At 43.4% G+C, this 10,883-nt stretch overlaps 2 protein-coding genes across 4 annotated transcripts in view; one reads left to right on the top strand and one right to left on the bottom strand.

The window, feature by feature from the left end:
• The window catches only part of F2 (coagulation factor II, thrombin), a 21,903-nt gene extending 18,830 nt beyond the window's left edge, over positions 1-3,073 (top strand). The window contains exons 13-14 of one of the 2 annotated variants that reach the window (XM_008843552.3): positions 2,597-2,667; positions 2,824-3,073. In XM_008843552.3, coding sequence (XP_008841774.1) covers positions 2,597-2,667; positions 2,824-2,964 — 212 coding nt within the window. In that variant the 3' untranslated portion in view covers positions 2,965-3,073. The remainder of the gene's footprint in view (positions 1-2,596; positions 2,668-2,823) is intronic. The other variant, XM_029568552.1, reaches the window with a different exon arrangement.
• Positions 3,074-5,339: 2,266 nt separating this feature from the next.
• Positions 5,340-10,883, bottom strand: part of Ckap5 (cytoskeleton associated protein 5) — a 132,750-nt gene continuing 127,206 nt past the window's right edge. For both annotated transcript variants that reach the window (XM_029568551.1, XM_017800747.2), the window contains exons 44-45: positions 7,087-7,238; positions 5,340-6,923 (exon numbers count right to left, since the gene is read on the bottom strand). In XM_029568551.1, the coding sequence (XP_029424411.1) occupies positions 6,678-6,923; positions 7,087-7,238 (398 nt within the window). In that variant the 3' untranslated portion in view covers positions 5,340-6,677. The remainder of the gene's footprint in view (positions 6,924-7,086; positions 7,239-10,883) is intronic.

Genomic DNA, 10,883 nt, shown 5'->3' on the forward strand with positions numbered 1-10,883 from the left:
GTATGTTAAAATCTATTGTTGGGGTTAGGGTATGACTCAGTGGTGGTGTGCTTTGGATGTATAAGGCTCTGGGTTTGGTTTCTTGCATTTGGTAAGAAAAAAAATCTATTCATATCTATCTTCTTGCATAGAATTATTCAAGAAAATTTTAATTTCATGAGTGTCTTATTTGGTGTAGATATTTATAATGTGTTATTCATTGCTAATTGCAGCTCTCAGCCCTGAGTGGCCTTTAAAATACTGTTTCACCATGGCTATCCCAGCTTTCTTTCCTGTCTTTGCCCATTGCTTTAATTTTAGCCTCTGCAAATCACTTTATTATAGGTGTATCTCTTAGATCTTAGATGGGTTTTGTGTAAAAAGTCAAGTTCTTTTAATGAGTTAAGTCCATTCATCTTTTTATGATTAACATTAATTCTCACTCTTTTGCAATAATTGTATTATGTATCATTTGCTGTGTTATTTTCCCTGTGTGATCTTTGCTTTTTAGAAAATGTGTTTAGAAAAGAAATAAAATCTCTATGCCTAGAAAGGTGGGGGAAAAAAAAAAGAAATAAAATGTGTTTAGGCTGGGTGTGGTGGCATTCACCTTTAGTCCCAGCATCCAGGAAGCAGAGGCAGGCTTCTGAACTCTATGAGTTTAAGGCTAGCCTGGTCTACATAGCAAGTACCAGGCCAGCTGGAGTTACAGGGAGATACTGTCTCAAAAAGACCAAAAAAAAAATGTATTTAGGAGAATTTGCATTTTGTTATAGTGACTATCTTTGGGCTTATATCATTGAGAGATGACCTAGTTCTTTCATTCTTCCCTTCCTGTTTTCTGTTTTTTACTTTTTAACCCAGGCTAGCCTTGAATTCACTATATAGTCAAGGATGATCTGAATTTGCCTTCCTCCATCCTACCCAGCCAATGTTAGGATTATAGGCATGAGTCACCATGCTCAGTTTATTCAGTTTATGAGTTCCTGGGGATTAAAAGGGATTTATGCATGCTAGACAAGCATTCTACCCACTGAGCTACATCCCCAACACTGTGGGTTTTTGTTTTTTGAAACAGGGTCTGTGTAGCCCCAGCTGGCCTTGAACTTGTGATCCTCCTACCTCAGCCTCCTTAGTATGGAGATTATAGGTAGGTGCCACCATACTCAGCCATTTAAACCAGCTTATGCTTTTCATTTTTTTCCACTGTTCATTTATTTTCTAAATTTTGGAACAGAGTCTCATGTAGCTTCACACTCACTATGTGGATGAGGATGATCTTGAACACTTGATCCTTCTGCCTCCACCTCTTTTTAATTTTTTTTTAATGTGTAGGAATGTTTTGCCTACATGTAAGTAATTGCATCATGTGCATGCAATGCCCAAAGGGGCCAGAAGAGAGCATCTTATTCCCTGGAAATGGAGTTATGGACAGTTGTTAGCCATTGTGTGGGTGCTGGGAACTGAACCCAGGTAGTCTACAAGAGCTGCCAAGTGTTCTTAACTGCTGAGCCATCTCTCCAGCCCAGTCTCCACCTCTAAACTGTTGGGATTATGAGCACACACCATGACATCAGATTTTTCCATTTATTTTTAACTTTAGTCTTTGAGTTGAGATTTTCTTCATGTGCAGTTTTGTTTGAGGATAGTTTTGTTTTGCAGTTGTCTGGGGAGTCTCACCAGCTGTGATCTTTTGTTTTCCTTTAATGTCTATTTAGTTTTCATGTCTTTATTTGTAGATCAGGAGTTATTTCTAAGATTCCTAACTCGATTCTACTTGCTCCTATATACTTTTTTATTATTTTTATTTTATGTGTATGAGTGTATTGTCTGCATGTATGTCAATAGGGAATTGGGACTCAAACTGATCTGGCTTCTTCCATGCTGAACAGGGATGTAGGGTGAGGCAATTGGTGTACCCCTTCAGTGGGTAATATTTTTATTTATTTATTATTTATTTTTGTTTTTTTTTTGAGACAGAGTCTCCCTGTAGCCCCCCCAACTGGCCTGGAACTCACTATGTAGATCAAGCTGGTCTTGAGCTCACAGAGATCTGCCTACCTCTGCTGGGATTAAAGGCATATGCCACCACACCTGGCCAAAAAAAAAATTATTTTATGTGTATGCGTGTATTGCTTCCATGTAGGTGAATGTACCCATGTCATGCAATGCCTGAGGACAGAAGAGGCTGTCGGATCCCCTGGAACTGGAATTATGGACAGCTGTTAGCTGCCATGTGGGTGCTGGGATTTGAACCCAGGTCTTCTGCAAACAGCCAGTGTACTTAACTGCTGAGTCATCTCTCCAGCCTCTCCTATATACTTTTCTATCCTCATCCTTACATATGTTTTGGATTACATATACAATTCAGTATACTAAATTGAGGTTTGGGTGTTTCTGTATTCTGGTTATGTTGAAGGTGTGGTTTGGGGTACAAAAGGGGCTGTGACTTGGCCAGGAGTGGAAATGGTGAGAAATGGCTGGAGTTGGGACAACCTTGGCAGGTAGAACCAACAAGATTTGCTATAGGATTGGCTATGTGGGTTGAGGAAATATAAAGGGGTCAAGACTAAATGGGATCGAGGGGAGCTCCTGAGCCCTGCTGTTCTTTCTCAAGGGTTCAAACCAAATGAAAGCAAGCGAGGGGATGCTTGTGAAGGTGACAGTGGGGGACCCTTTGTCATGAAGGTAAGCTTCTCTTAAAGTCAGTGGGCCTGGTGGGTAGATCTTCCAGTGGTAGGGAAAGCTGGGGGAGGGAAACTTTTTTCAGATATAGTAGCCTGGCAGGGTAAGACTGACCCTACCTTGAACCTGACTCTGAAAAACCCTACCTTTCTTCCTCAGAGCCCCTATAACAACCGCTGGTATCAAATGGGCATTGTCTCATGGGGTGAAGGCTGTGACCGGAATGGGAAATATGGTTTCTACACACACGTGTTCCGTCTGAAGAAGTGGATACAGAAGGTCATTGAGCAATTTGGATAGGGGCCACTGTGGGCTCCTCATTGCAAAATCACAGAAACCAGCCAAAATATTTTTGTGGTTTGTTTCTAAAATGGTAGTTCCCAATAAAAGTGACTTTCAATGAACCTCATTTTGCCCAGTGCTATTCATGAGCAACTCTCTGGACAGGGTCTGGAAGAGCCAGTAATATGGCTGGACAGACAGGACTGCAAAGAATCCACTGTCTCCAGCACAGGTGGCTGAGAAGGGAAGGTGGCAGCTGAATTTATGAGCATTTAAAATGTTCCACACGCTAACTTTAATGCTTTATTTCATTTAATCTTCGTAACAGACAGGTGTGATCCTCACAGGTGAGGAAACAGAATTGGAGAAGTAAGTTTCCAAATTTTTACAGAGACGTTGAAACAATGGGGCTGGGGAGATGGCTCAGTGGGTAAAGTGGTTGCAGCTTACCTATTTATATCCCTATAACCCATGGCAAAAGCCAGACACTGAAGCATATGGGTCTGTAATGCCTGTGTGTCCCTAAAGAGAGACTAGAGGCACAGACAGCTGTCTCAGGGCCAGCTAGCCTGGCATATGCAGCAGTGACCAACAAAGAGACACTGACTCAAACAAGTAGGAAGGTGAAGACCAACACCTGAAGTTGTCCTAATCCCTATATGCACACATACAGCCCCCACCCCATGAAGTTAGACAAAACAGATTTAAGTCAGGCTGTGTTTTTGCTCTGTTGACAGGCTTGAAAACAGATTGTTCTAGGACCAGAGGAGAGTCAGGACAGGTAGAATAAGGGGGAAAAGATAGAGCTCTTTCCCTCAGACTTTTCCAGTAACACCCTGCATACCTGAAGTTGTCAAAATGGTACATGTATGCCCCCAAGAGGCTGTGTTTAGAGTGCCTTCATTACAGTGGGAATAGTGGGCAGGGTCACAGGCTCCTCACATGACCTTGTGAGTTCATATTCTGGCTCCAATCTTAGAAGGGATAACCATGGTCAAGTCACTTGACTCCCCTGAGCCCCTTTATATTTTGAGACACTAACAGTGACTCAGAGTTGTAAAGATCATGTGACTTACTGATGTACTGATGTGCTGCTGCTGCCTGGTGAGCTCTCTGAGTCACTGCTACTTGCACTGAAGCATCCAGCCCTGCACATTTAAGGTTTCTTTGCTGGTCATGCCAGGCGTGGTGGTGCATATCTTTAGTCTCAGCACTTGGGAGGCAGAGGCAGGCAGATCTCTGTATGGTAGAGGCCTGGTCTACATAGCAAGTTCCATGCTAGTTGGAGCTATGGGGAAACCCCATAAAAAATAAAACTCCACAAATAATTCAAGTTCCTTTCCTGGTCACTTCTTCCCTGCTCTGGCTTCACAAACTACATAATGGTGTGTATTTCCCAGGACTCTTTTAACACAGCACTTACAGATTAATTCGTTTTTCTAAGAAACAGGGCTAGAGGATATCTAAGTTGATTTGTAAACTTTAGACAACGCTAAGATTGTAAAGATGTCCCATCATAGCACATTATTCAAGGTTATTCAGCTGGTCGCTGGTGTGGGATGAAGCTATACAGTCTTAAAGCATGATTCCTAATAGGGATGTTCATGAGTAAGCAGCCTACAGTGTATGTGACGGGTTTTAGCTGATATTCTGCAGAAGTGTTGAGAAGATTCATTCCCGAACTCTCAAAGCAGGAGTGACGACTGAATGTCTGCTTTAGGTGTAAGCAGGGAGTGGAACTTACCATTTTCAGCTTCTGATCTTCAACCAACATATAGGGTTTAAAGAGGAAGGGATGTCCCTCTTTAACCTCTTCCTCTCATCTTCCTTCTCTCCCCACACCCTGCCCCCCTCTCTTTACAGGGTCTCATTACATAGACAGTCCAGGCTGGTCTCGAACTTGAGATCCTCTTGTATTAGCCTACCATAGGATTAGGATCACAGGCATTCATCACCAAACCTGGTCTTTCATTTTCAATATATAAGGGACCAGCGAATTAGGACAGAATTCCTTGCTTCATTCTGTCCTTTTGGTTGACCAGAAAGCAGGATAAAAACAGGACAAAAGCTCCTAGTGAGATTACAATATCTCAGCCTCCCAGGGCTTTAGGGTAATGGTTGAAAAATGCATTACAAGTTGGGTGTGGTGCTGCATGCCTTTAATCCCAGCACTTGGGAGGCAGAGGCAGGTGGATGGATCTCTGTGAAATCCAGGCCAGCCTGGTCTACATTCCGAGTTCCAGGTCAGCTGAGGTTATAGGGAGACCCTGTCTCAAAAAGCACCCCCCCCAAAAAAAAGGATTGCAATACTCAGAAACAAGGACACACTTCTCACACCTCAATACCACTGTTAGTGTTACAAGCTTTGGGAACTTGGGGTTTTCAAAAAAATGCTGCCAATTCTAGACTTCACTTTCCAAAAATGTTCTTCTGTAGCACTGAACTCCATCTTCCCTGCTATGAACAGTTACTCATTTCCATGTTCCTCTATAATGAAGAAAAGCAAGGTTCATTTCAGGTAGCCTAGGGGCCACTTGAAAACAATAACTGGAACCAACAGAAAATTCATCTGATGAGAAACCAAGAGAAGATTCATTTTCCATCCACCTTTCATTTCTTGGAATGCCAGGTGCGTAGAAGGTAGACCAGAAGGGAAAGTTCTTTTGAGCCGTACGCTTGCCTGGAGTCTCTCCCAGAATCCAGAACCACTTGGGTCCCAATGCAGTTTTCTGATTGTGGAGGAAAGTCCTGTGGAATTTATTCCAGAGGTGAATCTTCAGTTCATATTCTGGTCTTCACTCAGCCCAAGGATGAAGCAATTAGTCTGAACCAAAAGAGACTCAGATAATCAGGTAGGAGAAGACCAAGCTCTCCAAGGTCCATCAAGTGAACCCAATGCAATTGTAGTTTGGGAACTGCTTATAGCCCAAGCCAATGCCTGGACATACTCTCATGTGCTTTTGGACACGGAAGTGGTAGGATGCCCAAAAGCTCCTTGGAACAATGGGAGATGACCAAAGGAAGTCACAAATCAAGACCTCAAAACACGGAGGGATGCACTCTCTGCTCCCCTTGGGTCTGCATGTGAAAAGCAGCAGAGCAAGGCCTGTCCAGAAAGGAGCAACGGCCCCAGTCTCTGAATTAAGAAAAAGACCTCCACATGCCATAACAAACCTTTCTGTATCTGGCTCAATACACAGCTTATGCTTGGACAAGTGACAGAAAGAGTTGCCTAGCACTCCTAGACATGGAGCATCTTGGGAAACAGATATAGTTAATGCAAACTTTATTTATAAAAGACTCTTAAATTAGTTGTCTCATGCCATGCATTCATACAGAATACAGTGTCCCTTTAGGGCTATAGAGGAAGCGCTCACAACTCAAAAGGAACTATTGAAGAGTTTCTAATGGTTAAAAGCTAGGAAAGATTAGGACAATTTTACAAATGAGCCATTAAAACAAAAGAAAAAAAGATATGGAACCTAGTTTGAGTTGAGGGGGCAGCTGTTTATAAGTCTGTACACTAACCTAATCCACAGTCAGTCTTCTAGAGGCAGTGCTGACAGGGAGAGGCAGAGCACATGTAGACTTGTGCTACCACCGCTCCTTCCCCATCTGCAGTCCGATACACACAACCAGTTTGTATACTCTAGGCCTGCTGGGGCCACTTCATACTATAGAACTTCTAAATTAGTAAACTAAAGCTGCAGGGTGCTAAGGGATGGGCAGCTTCATTTGCGACTGCTCTTTATTCTCTCCAGTCTCTTTTTCAAGTCATCAATGTTAGTCGTGGAGGAGGAGGAAGAGGTCACAGTTCCTGCAGAGTGGGTCTGGTTGGAATCCAGGTCTGAGTGCTGGTGCTGTTCCCGGGATTCCCGAAGCTGGGAGAGCTTACTGTGGAGCATGTCTGTGGAAGAGGCGACTGGAGGAATTGCTGGTTTGGAGAGCAAAGAGGTCAGTGGAGGTCGGTCATCTTGCTATTGAGAGAATAAGAGAGACATTGCCTAAGTTCCAGGAAGGCAGGTCAAGACACAACCTAGCAGGGAGGCACACCAAGACTCAGCCACTTCTCTGTAGACCAGCCTATTCCTGACCTGCTTGCCACTGCTTTCCAGACCCACAGAAGGAAAGGAGCAGTACCTTTGTGTTGTCGAGACCACATCGCTGTCGGAGGATTTTTAGCCTTTCTAGGTAGACAGATGGTCCCACTTCTTCTCCATTTGTGTTACCTAGAGAGGACACTGTGCTTGTGGGAGTAGGTACACATGTTACCTCCATCTGAGGGGAGATGCCTAGAGAGAAAAATATAAGCAGACTATTCAGATATCCATATACCCCACCTTCCAGAATGGTTTGGTGAATCTGCTACCAAATAGAGCTAAGAATTTCTAGGGCTCAGTGGTACAGCATGTATTTAGCATACACAAGTCTCTAGGTTTAATACTTAGCAACCACAACAGAAAAATCCCCAAGGGTATATTTCCACTGTACTTGAAAACTAAAAATTTCACAGGAATCTACCTGGAGTTGGTAATAGGGACTGGTCTCAAATATGCAAGATTAACTGTGGGAATTTTTAAGAATTGACACAGAAGGTGTATGTATGTGTGTGTGGGGTATTCTAGCAATCACAGGGCTGACATGGGCAATCCAAATCCCTTAAGCTATTAGTAAGCGAATGATAATCAAAAATCTTGATGACATAGAAGAGTCGGATTGTTTGGGCTGGGTGACACAGAGGGAAAGCTCCTCTTCAAATCTGTGAAGGACAGCAAAGAGTTCAAGGGATAGACACTAAAGTATCTGTAATCCCAACATTAAAGTCAATATTCTCAGAGGAGAAGGAAAAATTTAAGAAGAAAACAACAGAACAATTTACTTTAGTTCTTAGATTCCTAACAGGGAACAGCCATAAAATTCAACACTGAAAAGATCTGACTTGGGGGCTGGGGAGATAGCTCAGCTGGTAAAATATTTGCTGTGCAAGCATGAGGACCAAAGTTTGGATTTCTAGAACCTAAATAAATGCTAGGTAGGTATGGTGGCCTCCTGAAAACCTAGTATGTGGGAGGGAGGCAGAGACAGAGGAATCTCTGGAATAAGCTGGCTAGCTAAACTAGCTGAATCAGCTAGTTCTGGGTTCAAGTGAGAGACCCACTTCAGTATATGAAGTAGAGAATGATGAGTGATTGAGGAAGACACCTGACAGCAACCCTGGGCCTACGCGCCCTGCTGCTCCAAATGCCCATAGCCCCTTTATTACATAAACACGCAAACAAAACAAAATAAAAAATTCCAAACAACCAAAAACCAAACCTAACTTGGGGCTGGAGTATAGCTTAGTGGCGTTGTAGAGATAAAGAGCGCTTGTTTCACATGCTCATCTTGGGTCTTGGATCAAACTCCAGTGTCAAAGAGCAAAACAAACTAGCAGAAACTTGTAGCAAATGTGCTGCTTACGCTGAAAATATCAAATGTTGAACAATACTGGAAAGAACTTTGGAAGCAAGAAAAGGAGGCCCTACCAAGATCAAACCAACTATGGTGGGTACTTGCCATTCTGTTCACCACCCTTTCAGAAAGACTTTAAATGGGTTGGAGAGTAGTGATTTAAGGTGTCAAAAACAAGGAAACTTAACTGACTTAAGATAGCAATGTCCCTGAAGCTTCAGCTGAGCAAGAGAGCTGCAAAAAGAGAACCTGACTGGGGTCCAAAAACACAAAGGGGTACAGTGGGAAAGGCAATCAAACTTTGGAATGAAATAGGTGGAAAGCTTTGCTAAACTTTGAAAAAGGTAAACTTGGGACAACTTTGGCAGCTCTGGTTTTATCCTGAGGAGAGGAACTTTTGCAGTTGGGTCTGTCTTTGGTTTAAGGTTGTGAGCTATTTTTCTGTAACTGAAACCTCCTCTGTCTTCCTTTTGTCTGTAGATTCTATGAGCAATAATTTTCAGAGTGGCTTCTTCATTGTGGGGATAGTGATATTTCAGCTTGAATTTAGAATATGCATTCATTCCAACCATTCCACAATACCTAGAGTGCTGACGGACTTTATCCTAGACGACAAAACAGATAAAAAGCTTCCCCATGTGGATCTTTTCTCTCTCTTCTCACTGTTCCTGCCTCTCTCTCATGGTCTCATGTAGCTTGGGCTGGCCTCTACGTAGACAAAGATGACCTTGAACTTCTGAGCCTCCTATCTCCACAGATCCACCAACCTTCCCAAGTGCTGGGATTATAGGTATTTACCACCAACCCCAATTTATAGGTGCTGAGGATTGATCCCAATTCTTCATGCATGCTAGGCAAGCACTCTTATCAATTGAGCTACATCCTCAGCACCTCTCATGTAGATTTTAAATTTTAACAGAGATAGGTAATACACCAAACAAACTAACAGATATTAACTACATCATATGTTCTGTTAGAAGTGGTAAATGAGCTGGGTGTGGTCGTACATGCCTTTGATCCCAGTACTTGGGAAGGCTGGTGGATCTGTGTGAGTTCAAGGCCAGCCTGTTTTACATAGCCAGTTTCAGGTCAGCTGGGGCTCCAGAGAGACCCTGTCTCAAAAGCAAAACCAACAACAAAAAACAAATTTAAAGCCAGGCGTGGTGGCACACGCCTTTAATCCCAGCTGTCCTGGAACTCACTATGTAGACCAGGCTGGCCTTGAACTTACAGAGATCTGCCTGCCTCTGCCTCCCAAGTGCTGGGATCAAAGGCGGGTGCCACCATGCCCAACTAAAATAAATGCTTTAAAAAAAAGTATTTCTTGGGGCCAGAGATGGCTCAGTGGTTAAGATGGCTGCACTTGGGGCTGGAGAGATGGCTCAGCGGTTAAGAACACTGACTGTTCTTGCAGAAGACCAGGGTTTGAATCCTAGCACCCACATGACAGCTAACAACTGTCTGTAACTCCAGTTCCAGGGGATCCGACAGCCTCTTCTGACCTCTGTGGGCATTGCATGACACAGTACGCTTACCTACCTGCAAGCAATACACACATACACATAGACTAAAAATAATAAATAAAAAAATATTAAAAAAAAAAGATGGCTGCTCTTGCAGAGGACCCAGGTTTGATTCCCAGCACCCCAAGGTGGCTAGCAACTGTCCAAAACTCCAGTTCCAGAGGATCTGATGCCTTCTTCTGATCTCCCTGGGCACTGCATGACACAGGTGCACACATGCAGGTAATACACTCATATACATAAAATAAAAATAACAAATAATGGGCTAGAGAGATGGTTCAGTGGTTAAGAGCACTGACTGGTCTTGCAGAAGAACTGGGTTCAAATCCCAGCATTCACATGATGGTTAACAGCTGTCCATAACTCCAGTTCCAGGGGATCCATGCCCTATTCTGTCCTCCGCAGGCACTACACAACACAGGTGCACTTACATACATGCAGGCATAACACTCATACACATAAAATAAAAATTAAAAGAATATATAAATAAAATGAAATTTAAAAAACCAAGGATTTCCTGAGCTGGGCATGGTAGCACGTGTCTTAATAGAAGCACTGGGAGAAAGAAGCAGATGCAGGTCTTGGGAGGCCAGTCTGGTCTACATAGTAAGTTCCAGGGCAGTTGGGGCTACAGGGAGATCCTGTTTCAAAAAAAAACAGAAAAGGAGGAGGAGAGAGAGAGGGAGCGAGGGAGTGGGAGAGGGAGAAGCAGAGGGGAAAAGAAAAGGATTTCCTGACAGAAGAAGAGAATACCAAAAGCTTTACGTCTACCTAAACTTGGGACAAAGTTGCATTGATAGGAATGCAATGCCAATGGGCCCACTGGGCATGATGCCACATGCCTTTAATCCTAGCACTTTGGGAGGCAGAAGCAGGGGGATCTCTGAGTTCAAGGCTAGCCTGGTCTACATAGTAAGTTCCAGGACAGCTGGGGCTATAGGGAGACCCTGTCTCAAAAAGACC

Source organism: Nannospalax galili, unplaced genomic scaffold (assembly GCF_000622305.1).
Source record: "Nannospalax galili isolate Female #2095 unplaced genomic scaffold, S.galili_v1.0 scaffold1200, whole genome shotgun sequence".
Classification (NCBI taxonomy): domain Eukaryota; kingdom Metazoa; phylum Chordata; class Mammalia; order Rodentia; family Spalacidae; genus Nannospalax; species Nannospalax galili.